The following is a 20,843-nucleotide window of genomic DNA, read 5'->3' as shown; positions in this document are numbered from 1 at the left end:
TCCCAGAACTCTGTCTCTAGACCCCTCATCATCTTTGTTGAGAATGTCAGCTTGATATTGGATTATAGCTCTTTATTCCTGGTTAATTAATCCAGAATACTTGTGCCTCATGTGGCCCATAACATAGCAAACCTGAAGGAACGTGGCCCTCAACAGGAAAAAAAGGTTCTTTGCCCTTGCAGTAGATGATGACCAAGCAGTTTGGGAATAATATTGGAGCATAAATCCTCCACAGGCAGGTGAGAAAGTGTTCCTGTTTTATAGGATTAAGGAGAGGCTGGGGCAGGTCTGAGTCGTGTTGTAAACCAGGTATGTAGGTCAGGTGCCTCCGGACTTCAATAGTGCTCTGACTTCTAAAAATAGGCACTGCTGATGAAGCAGACTATTATTAATATTCACTAATAGGCAACAAACCTTGCGGTTTAAGAACATACCTCCCGGATTAAAAAGCAGAGAAATTTACTTATAGGCAAAAAAATCTTGCAGTTTAAGAACATTCCTATAGCCAACAGGTATTTCTATCAAACTTTAAAAAGCAGGGAAATTGGGCAGCTACACCACTCGCCATATGCTCAGAGGCACGTTACCAAATTCTTCCAAGCTACACAGGAAGTGGATTAGACTGTGAAAGAGCAACCCAAATTGTGTTTGCATTTTGACAAATTTGTAGGACAGTACAATATCTCCAGATATAGGTCAGGTCTCCTGCTCGCCAGGTGCATTCACTATAGCTGCCCAGTTTTCCTGCTTTTTCAAAAAAAAAAGGCAGTCCTGATAATTTGCATGTTTATTGAGTTCAGTGAGATTTAGTCCTGTGCAATCATGGCTAGGATAGGTAAAACTGACCATGAGGGGGAGGGGACAGTAGAGGGAAGGAAGAAGGGGGGAGAGAGGAGGGGAAGGAGGGATTGGAAGGGAGCAAAAGGGAAGTGATAGGAGGGAAGGTTTGATCATTTGCATGCTTATTGAGTTCAATGGGGTTTACTCCTGTGGAAACATGCTTGAAAATGAAATGGACTGCCTTCAAATTGATTCTGACCTATGGCAACCCTATGAATAGGGTTTTCATAATAAGCAGTATTCAGAGGTGGTTTTTACCATTGCCTTCCTCTGAGGCTGAGAGGCAGTGACTGGCCCAAGTGAGCTTCATGGCTGTGTGGGAGATTTGAACTCTGGTCTACCAGGTCGTAGTCCTAGGATAAATAAAACTGACCATGGGGGAGGGGGAGAGGAGGGAGGAGGGAAGGAAGGGGGAGGGAAGGGGCAAGAGGGAGGGAACAGGAGGGAGGAGGAGGGCAGGTTTGAATATTTGTATGCTTTTTGAGTTCAGTGGGGTTTACTCCTGCGCAATCATGCTTAGGATAAGTGAAACTGACCTGGCGAAGGGGTGGGGGGAGGAGGAGGACAGGAAGGGGAGGGGGAGGGAGGAATGGGGAGGGATGGAGATTGAATGGATGGGCAGAGGGGAAGCCCCTTTCCTTCCCAGTACAGTATCATTCTTTTTCAGGCTTTCCCCCACCTTTTTATTCTATAGCAGGCACATGTAGCCTCCCACCCAAATTTAAAAATAAAACTGTCCCTGGCCACATCCACACCAGGTCTTTATTTCACTTTAGACAGTCATGACTTCCCTCAAAAAATCCTGGGAAGAGTAGTTAGCGAAGGGTGCTGAGAGTTGTTAGGAGATGCTCTCTTCCCCTCACAGAGCTTCAATCAGAGCTGCTGCCTGTTAAACAACTCTGGCCACTTGAGCTCTGCCAGGGAAATAAAAATCTCCTCACTGCACCACAAACTACTCTGGCCCCCTGATTAGGGAAGCCCAGCAGCTGTGAGTCTGGCTTTTAGAACACTGACAGTTGGTTCTTACTGAGCATGCCCGGCCTTATCATTGAATTCAAAACTAAATTTCTTAAATTAATTAAAAATCAGCCAGGCATTTTTTTTTACCTTTAAACTGCAGAAGATGCAGGTCAGAGTATGGGGCAAGGTCAGCAATAGGATTACAGGTACTCTGTGAACATGGCTGAGTTTTAATGAATTTCAACAGATTATGAGAACTCTGACAGAAAAAAGTTCAAACGGGGTCTGGTTTTTTCTCTCTCATTTTACACTTTGAACTCTCGATTCTCTCGGACTGTTTTGTGTATCTCCATGAAAATTTAGAGGGTTGTTAAGCAAGCATTTTTGAGTTCAAGACTATAAGTTTTGTAAGGTTTTGTTTTGCAGTGAGCTTATGGGCAGCATCAGAATGGCAGGGGGGTTATTTTTGATTCAACATTGCAAAGTGTGAAAAATCCACTCTGGCTATAGTATACAACCACTCTCATGGCTGTATAATTAGCCTGTTCATAATTTTAATCCAATAAGTGCTTTACAGTCTTATTTGCTCTTAGTGTGAGGTAGATTACTAATACTCCCATTTTACAGATGACGAATTATACTCGGTGGTTGTGATTTTCCTGGGCCTCCCAGTGGCAGAGCTTGAATTTGGATCAAGGTCCAAAACATAATGTAGTAATGTTTTATTACTCAAGACTGATGAGTTTTAAAATTGCACAATAAATGTGTACATGCTAGTATTTTGCACAGTAACAGCTAACTATGAATTCTCTTGGTAGCATGAATTGCCCCTTGGGGACCTATGGAGTATGAAGCTGCCTTGCACCAAGGCAAGCTGGTAAACTGAACTCAGTATTGCCTACTCTGGTTAGAAGCAGCTCTCCAGCGTCATGCAGAGAGATGTTCCTTAGCCATGCTACCTGTCTTCATCTGGACATGCTTGGAATTGTACCTGAGACCTTCTGCATATAAGCCACAGATAATGTGCCACTGGCCACCTTAAAAGTGTAGTTCCTTGTTCTCATTCCATGGGCTTGTCTGGGCTTTCAGCTTGGGACGTTTAGTACCTAATGTGAAAATTATATTTTTATAGAAGAGAATAGAAGGTTGCTTCTTGTGTATTCCTTGCTTATGTAAATTCATGGAGGAGAAATCTCCAAGTACAGAGGTTGTGTATGCTTCAGAATATGTGAGGTGCTGAGGGCAAGAGGAAATGGGCATCACTTTCATAAGCTGCATGTAAGCTTCCCAAGGCATCAGGCTGTTGGAAGCAAAACGATGGGTTGGAGAGGTCTTGGTCCGGCTAAGCAAGGAGAGTCCTTATGAATCAGAGTTTCTCAAGTGGAGCATCCTTTGTGGATGTGCTTCCTGCCTTTACATACCAAAGTGGAACACTCAAGGCAGCCTACATAATAAAATGAAGCCACACCCCTAACCGTAACAAAAAACAACATCATAATGCCAAAGTGTGTTGGGGGGAATTATACAAATAGAAAGATGGCCCAGCCAAAAGCTTACTTAAGTAGAGCCTTCAGATGGCCGCAAACCTTTCACTGAGGGCAAGGGAGAGGGTGCAGCAGGTGAGAAGATCAACCTCTCGTGGCAGTGAGGGAGAAAACTGCTCTTACACAGAGTTGGTCAGTCTTTAGCTGGGTGTTGTCCCTTCTGACTGGCAGCAGCTTTCCGTGCTCTGGGGTGGAGGCAGGGTGGTGCCAAACTGGCACGGCTGGGCATCTGCTGAGAGCCCACTGACAAGAGCCACTGTGAACCTGCTCCTCCTCACCATTGTAACCTTGCTCATCCCTTCTGGGCCAGAGCAAGAGGCAAGCAGACGAGGTGGCAACCCTCTTGGTTGCCTGCCTCTTGGCTCTGGCCCAGAAGGGATGAACAAGGAAGCAATGGTAGTGGTGAGGAGCTGCTACCATTTGCCTGCTCATTGACTCTGGCAAGCAAGCCAGTGATAGCGCTGACGGAGCAGAGGAGCATCAGTAGCTGTCAACAGTGGCTGTGTGTGGGCCGTTTGAGGGCATTCTGGGTGTCTGGAGGTAGCACTGGGCCTAGGAACCTGAAAGCTGCGTCATACCAAGTTGGACCATTGGCTCATCTAGTTCAGTATTGCCCCTACGCCCTACGCAATGGAGAATGTGTGGCCATCCAGATGCTGCTGAACTATAACTCCCAGCAGCTCCAGCCAACATGGCCAATGGTCAGGGATAATGGGAGGTGTAGTCTTAACAGCATCTGGAAGGCCACAGGTTTCCTGTCCCTGATCCCGGAAGCAACTCTCCAGGGTTTCAGAAGGGATATTCTTAACCCTACCTGGAGAAGTTGGGGACTGAAGCTGGGACCTTCTGCAGGCAAAGCAAGTGCTCTACGCCTGAGCTGTGGTCCATTTTCTCAGGCTGACTGCCTTTAATGGGACACACCAAGGGAGATGCCAAGCTTGCACTCTGCAGGTGAGCCAAGGCTCTTCTATAAATACAGTGTCCTCTTTGAACCTCCTACGGTTTGGCTTCTATGGCTGTGAATACAACATGAGTAGTATTCAACTAAGTCCTGTTCAGAGTAGACCCATTGAAATTAATGAACCTAAGTTAGTCAGAAGCTCGGGGGGGTAGTAGCCCAGGAGAGGGCATTATCTGTGGTGCCCTCTAAGTTGTGGAACTCTCTCCTCACAAAGGTGTATCCTGCAACTTCATTGTAGTTTTTGGCAAAAACTGAAGATACACCTTTTTACTCTGGCCTTTGACACCTGAGATGGCTATTTTTAGGACCCACTCTATTTTTGTGATTATAAATTGTTTTTAAGAATGTATTTTAAATTGTTGTAACCTGCCTTGGGACATCAGGGGGAAGGGTGGGTAATGAAATTAGTAAGAACAATATTATTAACTTCAGTGGGTCTACTCTGAGTAGGAGTAGCACTGAATGCCACCACATACATAACCTAAGTGCAACACGACCAGAAGACCAGTTTTTTTTAAATCTACCTCAGATATTCCATATTACACTACTGCAAACATCCTGCACATGTAAACATATATACACAGACAAAGCCAGGCTCAAATTCTTCCTCCAAATCTGGAACAATTTTTCAGAAAGCATTGTTATTTGTTTTCAGGAAGTGGTATTATTTATTTACTTATTTTCGACATGGGGTGAGTAAAACGTCACACATTTTTCACCTCATCTTGCATAAAGGGTGACAGGGAGGTGGGTTCGTGACTGGGATAGTAAATTATTGTGTCACTTTGGCTGAGGCTGCTCTAATCCCATCTCTGCCAATGATCTCTCCTGCTTTTGAACAGGAATCTCTGCTCTTCCTGTTGCCATGGCAAGAGATGTGTGTTGCTAGGAGAAGAGCCGTCTCTCCTCCTCCTTCTGTTGTCACGGCAGAAAATCACAGAACCCCTTCGGTTACCTTGGCAATAGCCTCCCCCACCCTGGTGACTGTCTCCCCATCCTTTTTCATCCTGACTCTGTTGCTACCGTAACAATCCCTTTCTTCTTGTCTTTGGTCACAAGTTCATCTCTTTATCCTTCCGCAGAGCATCTGCTCTTCACCCAGTCACCAATGGCAGATTCTCCCTCTTCCAATATGGTTGCCATGGTAATATCTCCCCCTCTCCTAAGTTTGGTCCCCTAAGTCAACCTTTCTTTTTATCACTCTGCATGTGGCTATAATCTCCTTCAGCCCTTGACATAAGCATATATGACTCAATTCATTAAAAAAAAGTTTTGGTTTAATACAGGGATGGGAAACCTTGGCCCTCTAGAAGTTTTTGGACTACGACTCCTATCATCCCTGTTGGCCATGTTGGCTGGTGCTGATGGGAGTGACCTCTGGAGGGGTTTAACAGGTTCCCTATCCCTGGTTTGTATTGGATGGTTGGCAGCTAACTTTTACTCAGAATAGACCTACTGAAATTAATGGACCTAACTTAAGCCACATTCACATAAGACATTTATTCCACTTTAAACAGCCATGGCTTCTCCTAAGGAATCCTGGGAAATGTAGTTTGGGAAGGGTGTTGAAAGTTGTTAGGAAAGCCCTATTCCTCTCACAGAGCTTCAGTTCTTTGGGAAAAGGGATTGATTGTTCAACCACTTAGGGAATTGCAGCTCTGTCAGGGGAATAGGACTCTCCTAACAACTCTCAGCACCCTTCACAAACTACATTTCCCATGATTCCTTGGGGGAAGCCACGGCTGTTTAAAGTGGATTAGATGTATGATGGGTCTTAGTCATGTTCATTGCGCTGAGTAAAAGTTAGCTGAATACCACCCATTGTTGTTATGGGCTTTCCATGTTCACTCACGCTCCAAGGTGCTTGGAAGTTCCAGTTGTTATGGGCCACACCCTTAACATAGGAAACTGCCTTCTACCGAGTCAGACCATTGGTCCAGCTAGCTCAGTACTGTATTCTCTGACTGGCAGCAGATCTCTAGGGGTTCAGACAAGGGACATTCCCAGCTCTACCTGGAGATGCCACTGGGGACTGGATTTGGGAGCTTTTGCATACGAAGCAGAGGCTCTACCACTGGGCACGCCCATGGTTGGCCTAAAAGTTGGGGGAGGGGAAATTAGGGGGGCAGATATTTTTCTGTAATAAAGTTAATTATTTTTTAAAAATGGGGAAGGCAGAATTTTTTTTAGGAACAGCCTATTCCATCCCTTCTGCTCCCAGGCTAGGGCCTGCCACTAAGCTATGGCAGTTCTCCAGCCAGGCCCTTTATTTAGACAATACTGGTATGGCATAGTACCATATTTTGTGATTAATTCCAGCATCAACGCTACTTTAGATCCAGATGGCTGTCAGCGGCAGAGGGGTGGACCTAAATCCCAGATGTGTCAGTTTACGAGAATAATCACATGGAGTCTATGCCACTGAAGCTACCATTCCAAGTTGGTTACAAGTAGCCAAATGGCAGCCAACACCCTCCACACAAAGGGGAAAGGGCCTTCACTGGTCATCCAGTCCAGTCTTGCTCCCTGTTCAGTGCAGAATAGTCACAGGTGAAGCATTCCTCCTCACTCCTCATGTACATCTTCCACACAGGTGTTGGTTAGAAGGTCCTTCCTTGTATCCCCCCCCCATGTAGAGCACAGATTGCCTTCCCCACTGTTCCAACTCCCATGACAAGGAGGTGCTTTTTAAAGAAAAGGACATGCTGTAGAAAAATCAGAGGTTTAGTCATCCTGGGGTGTGTTTGTCTTAGACACCTTACTTTTTTGGGAGCAGGATCCCAAAGCCTCCAGCATTGAGCAGGGGTTGGACTCGATGGCCTTATAGGCCCCTTCCAATTCTACTATTCTATGATCCTTTCCTGCTGATTGGAGCCAATCAGAGTGAAGGGAGGTTAGTCAGCTTCTGAGAAGACTCTTCTCAGTAACTAACACACTCCCCTTTCATGCTATTTGGCTCCTAGGGAAATCTGTTGTTGTGGCAGAAGGTGCATGTGAGGAAAGGCCTGAGGAGTGTGGAGATTATGATGGAGAGCAAGCAAGGGGAAATGGAAAAGGATGTAGGGGAGAGGTGTCTCTCTTCTGCAAGGGTTCCAGTTTGTTTGTTAACAAGGATCTCATTCTCAACCCAGCAGCAAACAAGGTGGGGAGGGGAAGATGAGTGGTTTCGTTCTAGCCGAAAGTCAGGAGTACTATCTAAGTGTATTGTACAACCAACACCAAAGGTTAGGAACAGGAATTTCCATGCTTATGTTTCATCCTAAAACTCAAAAGCTCTGCCAAATGCAGTTACTCTTAGTATGACAACTAAGAAGGGAAACTCAACAAAGGATGTTCCTTACCTTACACAATCTTAGCACTTTTGCCTATGTACATGCACCGAAAATAGTAGATCTAGCTGAAAGGCAACAAACACATGGCGATCTGCATTGATTGTTGCAATGCATCAATAAGGGAAAGTACTCCAAAGTAAGAGGCTGAAAGCTCATTTTATTGTATAATCTTAGAAGAGGGTGTGGCTCTGTGGGGACATGGCTGTGAGGGGGTGTGACATGAAGAGACCCTGCTCTTCTGAACTTGCCACTACACTACGGAAATGCTTCTGACCAGACAGAGAACTCTTAATGCATCTGAGGAGGAGATAGGCTCTAATCCTGGCCCAGTAAACCTGTCCGCCTCTAAGATGCCACCAGACTCTTGTGCTGCAAGAGGCTAGCAAGGCGGCAGCAGCACACAGGGACACCCTGACGCCGAGCATGTGCAGAGTACTTTACCAGAAAGTGAGGGCCTGTTTTTGCTGTTGCAGTAACGGGGTGGGGCACATCTGTGGTCCTCCAGGTGTGGCTGCTGAGCTCCAGCCCCCATCACCCCAGGCAGCCTGGCCAACAGTCGGGACGAAGACAGTCGGGAGCCCAGCCACACCTGGAGGGCCACAGATGCCCCCCGCCCGCTGGCTCACAGCAGGCGTGGGGAGCCTTTGGCCCGCCAGATGGGACTAACTACACACTCCTTTGCCATCAGCCGCGCTGGCTGCGGCTGAGGGAAGCTGGAGGTCGGCAACCCCTGGAGGACCACAGATGTTCCCGCCTCCCTTCTCCTCTTCCTGGGGGCCACAGGAAGGCAGGAGGGGGCCGAGAACGCGCAAGCGCCGCGGCTCGAGACCCGACGCTGGCTGCGGCTGGCTCAGCCAGGCCCTCTCGGAGCCGGCGGCCCCGGCGTGCGTTTCGGCCCCTCCACGACTCCGCCTCCCTGCCTGTCTGCTCCTCCTCCTCCGGCCCTTGCGAAGCGGCCGAGCAGAGCCACAGAGGCCTTGTGGCGCGTCGACTGCCCACCCGGCCAGGCAGGCCTCTCGCTCGCTCTCCCGCGATGGCGGCGCGGCCGCTGCCTCTGGTGGTCATCCTGGGCGCGACGGGCACCGGCAAGTCCCGGCTGGCGCTGCAGTTGGGCCTCCGGCTGGGCGGCGAGATCATCAGCGCGGACTCCATGCAGGTAGGAGCAAGGCCCGCCACGCCCCCGCCCGGCCCATCGGGGTGAGGGTGTCCCTGAGCGCGTGCAGAGCACCTTTCTCACTCCAGCCCGTCCACGCAGGCACTGGGCGGGCTGGAGCCTCTGCTCCTCTTGGCGAGGAAAGAAGCGCCTCCCTTGATGCAAGGGAAGGGGGCGGAGGCAGGGCTTAGCCCCGGGACCTCTTGTCAGTGCTGGCCCATCAGGTGTGGTAATGGAGAGAGTGCTTCTGAGCACGCGCGTCCAGCAATGACAGCCAGCCCCCGCAGATTAAGCTGGGCTTAAGAGGTAGGCTTGTCAGGGCAGGGAGGGAATTGGGGGCGCTGGCCCCTTTTTTTCCAGGGTGCCTGCTCAGTGACTTGTGCTTTTCGCAGGCCAACAGGGCACTCTGCTAACACCTTCCCGGTACCTAGAGAGAAGCCCCGGTTCTGGGCGAGGGTAAGCTGGTAGGCAGCAGCTCACTTTTCAGGAGGAAGAAGAGCCTCTTCTAAGCAACCAAGCAGGGACATTTTTAAATCTGCACTTTGCTTTTCTCCTCTTTTTTTCTTTGAGCTGGCTTGGTAGCCAAGTGGGCTGGGCTGTGCAAAGATGGACTAACACAACTCTTAGGGTTTTTTCACTTCCCTAGTTGGGTCTTCTCCTTTATCCTTTACTGCCCGACAGTCATGAAAAAATTGCCCTCCTAGGCTATCCCCAACCATAATACAACCCATAACTGGTAACAGTTCGAAAGGGTTGCGTGGAATTTACAGATTCACAAAATTGAAAATGCAAAAGTTGGCCTCTCTCTTCGCTAATCTCTAATTTTCGTTAAAACAAATTTTGTCTGCTTCTTCTCCAGTTCCTCTTTGTGGGATTGGTTGTAACTGTGAGCCCTCTTCGGGTGTTACAGTTGGGTCAGTTAAACATGTGGGGTGGGCCAGTGGGACTGAGCACCCTAACTCTGCCCCCCATCACCATTCCTTTTGCCTTCCAGCTCCTGAAAGGCACGGGTCTGTTGCAAGGTACTGTCTGCACTCATGGTGGTTTCCTGCCTGTTTTAAACCCTGAAAAATGTTTGATTTTACCACCCTAAATAATTTTTGTGTCCCTGGCAAATTTGGCTGTATCACCGCTCTACCCTAACACCAGATAATGAATGAACTATTCTGTGCTTCCTGTTCTTTAACCATTTACCAATCCATAAAAGGACCTGTTGTCTTATCCTGCGACTGCTAAATTCTCTGAGGAGTCTTTGGTGAGGGGCTTTCTCAAGAAGTTTTCTGAAAGTCCAGTTGTACACCCTTATCCACATGCTTGTGTCACTCTCAAAAAGAGGAGTGAGAGAGGACTTTCCTTTGCAGAAGCCATGGTACAAGACTTGTCCACCTTCTATGTGCTTGATCATTTTTTCTCAATAATGTTTCTGCCTGTTTACTCAGAACAGACAAAAGTGAATACTTTTTATTGTTAGTGTTTAGTGATGTGCATCTCACATTCTTTTTTCTTATCCCTTATTGTTTGTGTGCATTTCTTTTGTTTTCCTCATTTTGGCAGGAGTTCCATTTTCTTTAAGCAGTTAATCAATATTTTAAATAAAATAATAAGAAGGAAAGTTTCTTGCCTCTAATTGCTACCTTCATTTTCCATTTTCGATGCTGGCATCCTCACAGACTTGATGGTACCTTTCCTGATCTGAGGTATACGTTCTATCTGAGCTTCTCTTACTATGGTTTTCAATAACCTCAAGTGTTCTGCAGAGATTTGACCTTTCTTCACTTTTCAATCTCCCTCATTTTGGAGAAGTTTCCTCTTTTGCTGCACTTTCCTGGCAATTGTCTGTGTACATAATTTGACTGTAGCCACTATTTCCAGTTGGTTCAACAACACTTGCATCTCACATCAGTTTCTGGGTTCCACTTAGAATTAAGTTCAGGATTACCTGTCTGATCAGTTCCGTGGCCGACTCTCCTAGGGCACCACCAGTGGGTATATCTAGAAACTACTTTTTTTGTTGTATCCAGAACATGACATACATTAATGGATTCCTGCCCTGAGCAGGGGGTTGGACTCAATGCCATTATAGGCCCAACTCTACTCTTCTGTGATTCTGTGATCAAGTCTAGTCTACATGAGGGTAATTACAGTCTACTTTGGATGCCTCCCTGATTTCATTCTACATCTCAAGCTCACTGTGAGTATTTCTGTTGGAGGCTAATAGAATGTCCCCAAGTACTAAATTGTGTTTTGGGCCTGGTATTCCCACCCATAGCAGTTTTGTGGCGAAGTCTTCCTTTTGAGAATTCTGATTTGTCTGGCTCTTGGCCCTCTTTAATATATAGAGTGACATCACCCTTTCCTGATCTTCTTATTGGGTTTGTATCCAGAGATAGCCATTCCCCACTAGTTCTCTGCATTCCAACAGGCTTCCATTATGCTATTTATTTATTTATAAAAGTATTTCTATTCCACCATCTTGCAGAGCATCAGGGCGATGTCCAACAACATAAAAACATTTTAAAACAATACAAAACCATTGTTAAAATGGCTGGCTATTAAAAAGCATCTAAAACAGCTGCATAGGCCTGTCTATTATGCCTGCTTTCTCCTTTAAAACGGAACACTCTGCCTCCCCTGCGTTGACTTGGAGTACATCAACACTTATATGTGGTGTCCCTCTCCAGATGTCTTTGGCACACACACAGGTTTTCTCCAACAATTATATTGCCTGCTATCAAGCTCTACTGTGGCTCCTTCCCTAGTTCTACCCCAGTCCCTTTTGGAGTATCAGGTATATATTTTCACTCTCACCCGTTAGGAATTATTCATCCAGAACTGGTCACACCCCACTCCTGTTGGATTTTCCCAGGAGTCAGTTTAAAACAGGGGAGGCTAACTCTGGGGGCTGGGGGCTGCATGCCAGCATTGGGCATGGCCAAAGGTCGGTGTGGTTACCCCACAGTCTCACATGAACACACACACATGTGCACACAGTCCCCCACCCCAGTTGTCTCTGCACATCAGCTGAGGAGGAGGGTTTTGCCCTGTTTCCACTCATCAGATTATTGATCTGATGACCAGAGGGTGGCAGCTCATCAGAGGATAAGCAAAGAGGTTTTGAACCTCGCTGTCCAATGCTGTGTTTGCTTTATTTATTTATTTGGGTGCAGAAATCGTTTTTTTTTGTTGTTGTTGTTGTTATATGCCTTCAGTTCGGTCCAAGTTTGCCAGCTTTCACTTATGCTGTTTTTGCTGATGGCAAAAATGGTGTTTGGGCAGAGGAACAGGGAGACACGACACACACACACACTGGAATTAAATGGCCACTTGAATTATAAAATGGTTGCTTCCCCAGTTGCACACTGTGTCAACTGTGTTTCCAGGTTCAAAAAACCCTCCCTGTGTTAGCAAGCACGTTTTTGTCCTTTGTATTACTTCTGAAATTGTTCACATTATCTGGACTCTGAAGTGTGTTGGTAAGTGAAGTTTTTACACCAGTTGAGGCTTCCCTTAGAACTTAGTCACTCAACACCTCCCCAGTTGGTGAAGCCTGAGAGCTCATTGGAATGTGGAAGGGCTTTGGGTTGGACTTGTGGCCTAGTTCGCAGGTCGCATTACACCATTGTTTAAAACAGACTATGGTTTAATGTGAATGAGCAGCATGCCGGTGCGCGTTACTCAAACTTTTCCACAGTGCTGTTCACTTACTGCTATGGACAAAACAAGCCAGAGTCTGGCTTGTCATGTCATCTTAACATCTGGGCTTGTGGTTTCTTTCTTCCAATCAAACCACAAGTGGTGGTAACCAAGATTTGTCCTTGGCTTACCAGTGGAGGCTTGTTTGGAGGAAACAAACCATGAACCCAGGACTGGATGACACAGCAAGCCAGACTCTGGCTTCTTGAGTCTATGGCATGGCAAGAGCAGGGAGAAGCATTTGCTGATGAACAGCCTGTGCCAGCATGCTGTTTGTTCACATTAAGCCATAGTTTGTTTTAATCTACAGTTTAACGTGATGTGCGAACTGGACCTTTCAAATGTGACTTTGAAAAATGGCTCCGTTGTTTAACTGCTCCCTTCTGGATGATAACAGATGTAACAAGGATGCTCCTTCAATTCAGTTAATGAGGTTTTGCTAATAATGTTATCTTGGGTGACGGAGTGGTTTGCGGTTAGTTGGATGCCCTCAGTAAGTTGCCAGCAATTGTCCTTTTCAGCCTCTGGCTCTGCACAGCATCAAGAAATGGGTTGGGGGCTAATTTCCTCTGGGGTATAAATGTAGTACAATGAAGGCTTGTCTGAAATTCTTATACAGTATCTGAAATACGATCTTGGTGAAACAAAAGTTCAACCAGGAGGTCCTGAAGGCAACCAGCTGGTGGGATGTTGCTTTTCTCTTGATGTTGGGGTATGTGCATGCGTGCGGAGCCCCCCCCTCGTCCCACCCCCTCAGACCACACACACAGACCTGATTCACATTGTACCTTTTCAACTCCAGTATGGAAAATCTCTGAGTTGAACGGCCAAGCTACACAGCACCATTAATTGTGAATGACCCTTCCATGTTTAATTAGTCAGGTTTTCCTGCAATTAACATAGAAAGAGCTGCCTAGCAAGGTTTAGGCCACCACTTCTGTGTTTATTGCAAGGAACCCTCCATTACAACCTGCTTGTCACCTTCACATTGGATGAGAATGCGCTTATATTTTTCCTCTTTAAATCCTAGTCCTTTTTTTGGTACCTAACCCAGCATTGCTCCTCTTCTTGCCTCCAGACCAAGCTAGTGCCCTCTAGATCCCATCAACCCTATCCAGCATCTGGAGGGCACCAGGATGGGGAAGACTGCCCCAGCTCACTAAGGAAGGAGCTCATTCTTGCCTCTCTAGGGCTCTAGTCTGTGGCTGCTGTTGTTGGCAATGAAGCCCACTACTGTTCAGCCTGCAGTAAATGCTAGGAGCTGGCCTACATTTAACAAACAAGAGTGTTATTGCAGAAGAGGTCCGTTGATCCTTGTCTTTGTTCACTAAGATGTTAATAGGAGAGGCACTGGTTGTTGTTTTTCTGAATTACAATAGGACAGACACCCCATCCATATACTCAAGGAGATTTGTTTTGAGAACAGGAGTAAGTCTCCAGTGAGGGTTCCCATTGTGTCTCTTTACAGTTGCCATTCTGTGTAAGCTCCCTGAATGGCAAGAAGCAAGTCCAGAGGAATAATTCCATGCAGAGAGGCAGCGGGCAGTCTCCTCTGAGGGCATGTGATCCAGCTGCACCGGGAATGGGGGGATGATCCCGTCATACTCCACCCTGAGCAGAAGGTAAAAGGAAGGCAAGGCTAGAGCTGCAACTCACAGAGGGGAGAGGAGCAGCAGGCACCCTTGTCTGTGGATGAAGTCCTTTGTGCCACCAGAGATCTTAATTCGTTTCTTAAAGAACACCAGAACTTCTCTTGTGGCTCAGTTTACTAGAGGAAGGGTGTGGAATGGAGGAGAGGCACATGAGAGTGAAGGCCAGTGAGAGGCAACGCAAGGGTAGTTCAGAAAAGATGTTGCTAAATCTGTTTTCTTTTTTTCCTTCCTCCAGTTTACTGTATTCTGATCTGATAACATGTTCTTGCCCTGCAAGAAAATAGACCCTGCAAGTTGTACAAACAACCTTTGTGCAGCACCTTAAGTGTGCTAGGCATATCTGCTCCCCACCATGGGGAGCCCCAGATCCTGGGGTTATGCAGCAGCATGCGTGCCTGCCTCCCCTGCCCAGAGGAGGCACCCTCCCATTCTCAGCACTGCAGCCAGTGGGTTGGACAGGCGTCCTTTCTGTGAGCACCCACCGGGGCCCTTCAGGCTCCTTCTGACTCGTGTTTGTGTCTGGGGACCATTCAGAGCATCCCTGGCAGATGCTGCCTGGTGCTCCCTGCCAGTGGCACCCAGGCCCTTTGTGCAAGACCAGTGCCAGGGCCTAGAGGACTAAGGATATTTGTCTTGGCAAGAATGAATGAGAGGGCAAAGGGCCATCAGTGGGACAATGGGGCTCTTTCTGAAGAGCTGCTGTGGTGGGGGTGGGGGCAGTGGCTGGCTGCTCCTTGCCAACCTCTTTCATCCAGGAAAGATGTGGGGGAGAGAAGGGGGAATGAGCTTGCTAAGGTTGATGAAAGAGGACCATCTGCTTCCCCAAATCATTTATAACTTACCAATGAATCCCTTTTCCCTCCCTATGTTTTGCATGCCTGACATAAATGGCATGCTCTCCAAACACAAACAGGGCGGCCTCAGCACAGTGCCTGTCACTCCGCAGCTGTGGGGCTAGCTAAATCAAGGTGTAGTTCTTGCAGCTTCCCACTTCCTGTCCTGTAGAGTCTCCTGCAGCCCTGGGTTGTCTTTACTGTCAAATTCGTGATGATGCAATAATTCCTGTCTTCCTTCACTCCCCCACAAAAGAAGTGAAGAACATTATTATTTTCAATGCAAAATATAAACTTCTTTAAGTCATTAAATGCTTTTTAACTATCATGTGGTGGAATGACCAGCTGGGAGCCCCCACGTACACTGCCTTGAGCTCTGTAATAGAAGAAAGCTCCGATATAAATGTACTAAAATTAGTAATAATAATTACCTTGCTGTTTGGTATTTCAGAAGAATATAGGTTCTTACAGCATGGCTTCATTTCTTAAAAGGTTGCACAGTGATTGATAGAATTCTGCGGGAGCCCAGTCAGCCTCTTCAAGTAGCGAATAAATCATTTCCACCTTTAGGCAAAGAGCTGGCAGGAGACGGGTTGTCTGAAGAAGGGTGCCTCTGAGAATTTGCAGGGTGCCTTCATTCACTCCAGAGCAAGTACAATCAGACCCTTCATTCTGTGCAACCCTACTTAGGATTGTGGGGCTTAGGATCAGGGGTGTGGTTTCTAATTTGTTATTTTAATGTTTTTATGCAGTAGTGAACTCTGATCAAAGCAGCTACAACTTCAAAACATTTTGCATTAGTTGCTCGCCGTTACAAGACACAGCTAAACTGAAATGGCCATATAAACAATGAATTAATGAAAACACCTCATATGAACAAATGCACAGTAAAGTATTTCTGATAATTCATAATAATATAAATATTAAAAATTAAAAATAGAAGAACATAACCCAAATTAAAGCATCTCCAAAATTAAATCTTGACCCGAGCAACAGCCTCCAAACAATACGCTGCCCTGATGGTCTCTAGACATCCTGGACAGTGGAAACAACCTTTGTATCTGGAATCAGTCAAGGCCAGGTGGGAAATGACCCAGGCAAGCAGAGAGCAGGTCTTGCAGGATTCATAACACTTTAAGCCCCAGAGTGCAGAACCTGGTTGCTTAGCACAGAGTCACCTCATCTGGCCTGCCTGGTGCATTAAGGACCAGGAGACAGTGAACTAAACAAAAAAGGGTACGTATGAGAAGTGGAAAGATGGCCAGGCCACAAAGGAAGAGTGCAGACAGGTAGCATGGAATTGCAGGGATGGCGTCAGGAAGGCTAAAGCTGAGAATGAGATGAGGTTAGCAAGGGATGCCTAAAGCAACAAAAAAGCTTTCGTCGGGTACATCCATAATAAAAGACAGAAAAGAAATGGTGGATAGCTACTCAATGAGGATGGCAAAATTAGGACAAATGACAAAGAAAAGGCAGAAGTGCTCAATTCCTGCTTTGGCTCAGTCTTTTCCCAAAAGAGGGTCTGTGACCCTCCTGGTAAACATGAAGTTGAAGGGGCAGGATTGGACCTTGAGGTTGACAGACAAATGGTCAAGGAATACCTAATCACTTTGAACGAGTTCAAGTTGGCAGGGCCCAATAAACTGCATCCTAGAGTATTGAAGGAACTGGCTGAAGAACTCTCAGAACTGCTCTCTATTATCTTTGCGAAATCATGGAGGACCGGTGAAGTGCCGGATGACTGGAGGAGAGCTAATGTTGTCCCTATCTTCAAAAAAGGCAAGAAGGAGGAACCGGGGAACTACAGACCAGTCAGCCTAACATCAATCCGTGGAAAAATTCTGGAGCAGATTATAAAGCAGTCAGTCTGTAAGCACCCTGAAAACAATGCAGTGACTACTAGGAGCCAACATGGATTTATCAAGAACAAATCCAGACCTTCTTGGACTCCAGCTCCTATCAGCCTGAGCCAGCATGGTCAATGGTCAGGGATGATGGGAGTTGTAGTCCAACAGCATCTGGAGGACTGCAGCTTTTCCCCCCAGACTGGCGTTAGGCCCTCGGTGGCAGGTTTTCTCTTGGCATCTCCTGCCTCTTCGTCCTTCTTTTCCACAGCATCTGCTGCCTCCGTCCACCCCTCTTGCCACCTCTGGGCCCTCTTCCCCATCCTGCCTCTGCCCATTCCTGGCCCCATTTTCATAAGGACATAAAAAGCTGCTTGCCCAGTGTTGCCTCTCCAGGCACCCTCAGGCCAAGAGCGGGACCTGAGCACAGCAGCAGCACCCTCCTCACTTGTGATTCCTAGCAGCTGGTATGCAGAGGTATACTGCCTCCTGGCCTAGTAGACCCCCAACTTCACACACCTGTCTGCAGAAAGCTAGCATGTCAGGAGGCTAGGTTAGCACCGTTGTCCCTGACACACTAGTTTTCTGTGAAGGGGATGTTTTGATGGAGGAGATGTCAAGTGTACTAGAACGGCAGTGGAATGCAGACAAAGGCTGATCAACCACTTCTGTAAGAACTAGATCTGAATTGAGTATCAAAGTGTCTTTCTCTCTCTCTCTCTCAGGTCTACCAGGGTCTGGACATAATCACCAACAAAGCTTCCCCTCAGGAGCAGGGGCTGTGCAAGCATCACATGATCAGCTTCGTGGACCCCTTGGTCACCAACTACACTGTGGTGGACTTCAGGAACAAGGCCACAACCCTCATATCCTTTCACAGGGGAGTCCTTCCTTTCCCTCCCTATTTGTGTGTGCGTGCGTGCGTGCGTGCGTGCGTGCGTGCGGTCGGTCGGTCGGTCGGTCGGTCGGTCGGTCGGTCGGTCGGTGTGGTACAGAACAGAGACCAGAGGGCTTATAATCTACCTTTGACAAGACAGTCCTTGTTGTGGTTTCTCATTTGAATTCTGTGAATCATGGAGGGTAGCAGAGGAGGCAAAAGTGCCTTTGATAAACCTTTTGTGTCTTAAATCAAAATCTAATAGGAAGGAGACTGGAAAAATCTAACATCAAAATATATTGTCTGACAAAAATTGGAAAGTAAACTAAGTTCAGCCTTGTCACCTCTTACCTTGGTCTTTATAATGAAAAACCAGGAGATTACAGCCTATGGTTTGTTTCTGGTCTAGACCAGTTTTAGAAATTTATGGAGAGATGATGCCAAAATTACTTACCAGGATTCCTTCATAAATAGAGGGATGAAATCTACATATTCTCCCAATACCTACAAGTGTATGTTTTATCACTAATACGAAAACAAAAATGTTCAGGAAATGACAGAAGCAGAAAAATTCCTCTACCTTTAATGGTAGAGGAATCTTAGTCAGGTGGTATAAAAATATTATTAAGTCTAGACTAAACAGACCTTAAATTTGAACAAAGATGGCAACAAGGTATAAACAGTTCAGTTACCAAGAAGGAGTGGCCTGGTTCTATAAGACAGATGTAACCAAAAAAAGTTATCCCAAACATGTTGAAGGAAAGCTTCCACAAAATACCATTCAGATAGTATCTTACACCTTCCCCATCTGAAGAAAAATTTTAATTTACAAGTGTCAAAAGTTGGGTGCAGATATTATGCACATGTTTTGGACCTGCCCCAAAGTTAAAACTTTTTGGCAGGAAATATCGACAGTAATAAAGGAGATTACGGGAAGTCAAATAGCAACACAAAGCAAACTCTCTTGGGCTGTTTGAAAGGAATAATAGATGGAAGATGATTTGAAACTGACAGTGGCCTTCTTGATTGCAGTTAGATTGGTAATTTCAAGTAATTGGAAACTGCATAGGTTATTGGATGTAAAACAATGTTATAATACATTGGGATATAGCGCTACTAACAGACCTATTTTAAAAGTGATAATAAAGGACAGGACCTAATTTTTTTTAAAATGGAGCTTGTTTATAAACCATTGGAATATGATGTTTGGTTGAAAGCCCAGCATTATGTAGTATTTTTACTTATATAAAGTGATGTTCTCTGCTCTTACTGCCAGTGTAAAGAAAATTGACAAGCAATATTCCTGGTTCCCTAGTTTTCTACATAATTAATCTTATAGATATTTATTGTTAAGTGTTATTGTTATTAATTACCTGCCATTCACCAAGAGATCCCAGGGTGGATTACAACAATTTTAAAACAACCTAAACATCACCACAAAAAATAGGGTGGGTCCTAAAAATATACATCTCAGGTGTCAAACACCAGACTGAAGAGGTCCACCTTCAGCCTTCACCAAAAGTTATACAATGAAGTTGCCAGGCGCACCTCGGTTGGGAGGGAGTTCCACAGCTTAGGGGCTGCCACAGAGAATGCCCAGTCCCGGGCTACCACCCCCAAGCTTCCAAGGGTGGCGGAACTACCAAATGGGCCCTGATCTGCTGATCTCAATACTCGACAGGGTCTGTAGGGGAGGAGGCTGCCTTTCAGATATTTGGGACCTGAGTGACTTAGGGCTTTAAACACTAACATGAGCACCGTGAACTGGGCCCAGAAACCAACTGGCAGTATCTTGTTTATCACTTAATGCTTATTTTATACTTATTTGTACAGTTAGTGTGTTCATGTAATGGTATACTTTTTGAAAAAATAACAAGAAAATAACAAGAAATTCTGTGAATCAATTATTTAAAAAAACAATGGTTTCGCGTTCACATAGTGCATTGATGTTTCAAGGGGAAAATGCTAATAATTAGAAGGGCAGAAAGTGAAAAGAAGTTAAAAATTCTTAATTTTTCTCCCACCTTTTATGATTTCAAAGTTTAGAGATATCAAGGTCCAGCTCACAGTTTACTATTTATCTTAATCGTTAGGGGTTTCGTTCCATCTTTCTAAAATAAATAAATAAATTGTAGATGGTAGCTTGATCCGCACGAAATGCTAAGCCATGGTTTATTTGATAATCCATAGGTGTCCCAGTGACTTAACCATGGTTTATTAACCACAAACAAATCATGTTCCTATTGGTTTATAAGCCTTGATCTACATTAACTGTTATGTACAGACCTGGCTACCCTGTGTGCTATACTGGATTCTCATTAGAATTCTGGAAATCAAAGCTTTCTTTCTGTTTAAAAGTAGTTGTCAAGTTCTCATGGTGCACTATAGAATAGTGATATTCAGACTGTGGAGTAGACAGCCCCTCCCTGCTTTTACTCACACAGGCACACACTTGTACTGTACACCTCCAGCTTGAACTGCCTATTGCTTTCACGCCAGTTCTGCTAATGGTACATGCACAAGCACGATCATTTAGAGATACAGAGGCTGGCACAAGGGTGCCAGCAAGCACCATGAGCAGCTGAGGAAGATGTGGGCAGCTCTGCTGCTTGTGGGGAGAGCAGGGAAAGCCACTTGAAGGGGATCATTGGTCTATGTGGTGAGGAAAGAGGTCAAAGACCAAGTGTGATGATAGTAGCCAAGAATCTGCCAGGTTCCGTTGCAACTAGGGATGAAAAGATCTGTCAATTTCGGTTCTCTCAGTTATTCATTTTTCTAATTTAAAATCAGTTCTCCACATTCCTGCAGCGATTTTCTTTTAAATGCTCATGAAAATTCTTCAGCATATTCATGTGAATTTCTCGTAATAAACACATTTTGTGTGCAGTTTTGAGTAATGTACACATTTTTGCAAGCAATTTCTTGTATTATAATGCATTTTTGTTTGTTGTTTTCACTAATATACTCATTTTATGCACACTTTCCTCAAATGTATGCATTTTTGTAAACATTTGGTTGGGGAACGGCATCGCAAAATTCAGATAAGTGTGAATTTTGAAGGATGGTTGTGTTTTGGAAACACATATTGTTTCATAAACTGCTAATTTGATTGATTCAGCTTCGGTAGTGTAGTGGCAAATTCGGAAGTGCAGGA

The 20,843-nt window shown here is 45.7% G+C and overlaps 1 protein-coding gene across 4 annotated transcripts in view; it reads left to right on the top strand.

Moving 5' to 3' along the window:
- Positions 1–8,423: 8,423 nt before the first annotated feature.
- TRIT1 (tRNA isopentenyltransferase 1) overlaps positions 8,424–20,843 on the top strand; it is a 30,309-nt gene continuing 17,889 nt past the window's right edge. The window contains exons 1-3 of one of the 4 annotated variants that reach the window (XM_061596680.1): positions 8,934–9,096; positions 13,103–13,195; positions 17,538–17,680. In XM_061596680.1, the coding sequence (XP_061452664.1) occupies positions 17,607–17,680 (74 nt within the window). In that variant the 5' untranslated portion in view covers positions 8,934–9,096; positions 13,103–13,195; positions 17,538–17,606. Of the gene's footprint in view, positions 8,794–8,933; positions 9,097–13,102; positions 13,196–14,084; positions 14,106–17,537; positions 17,681–20,843 lie in introns of those variants that run through there. The other 3 variants (XM_061596678.1, XM_061596679.1, XM_061596681.1) reach the window with 3 other exon arrangements.

Source organism: Rhineura floridana, chromosome 15 (genome assembly GCF_030035675.1).
Source record: "Rhineura floridana isolate rRhiFlo1 chromosome 15, rRhiFlo1.hap2, whole genome shotgun sequence".
Classification (NCBI taxonomy): Eukaryota; Metazoa; Chordata; class Lepidosauria; order Squamata; family Rhineuridae; genus Rhineura; species Rhineura floridana.
The sequence above is the reverse complement of the archived record's forward strand: the minus strand, read 5'-3'. Positions and strand labels throughout refer to the sequence as shown.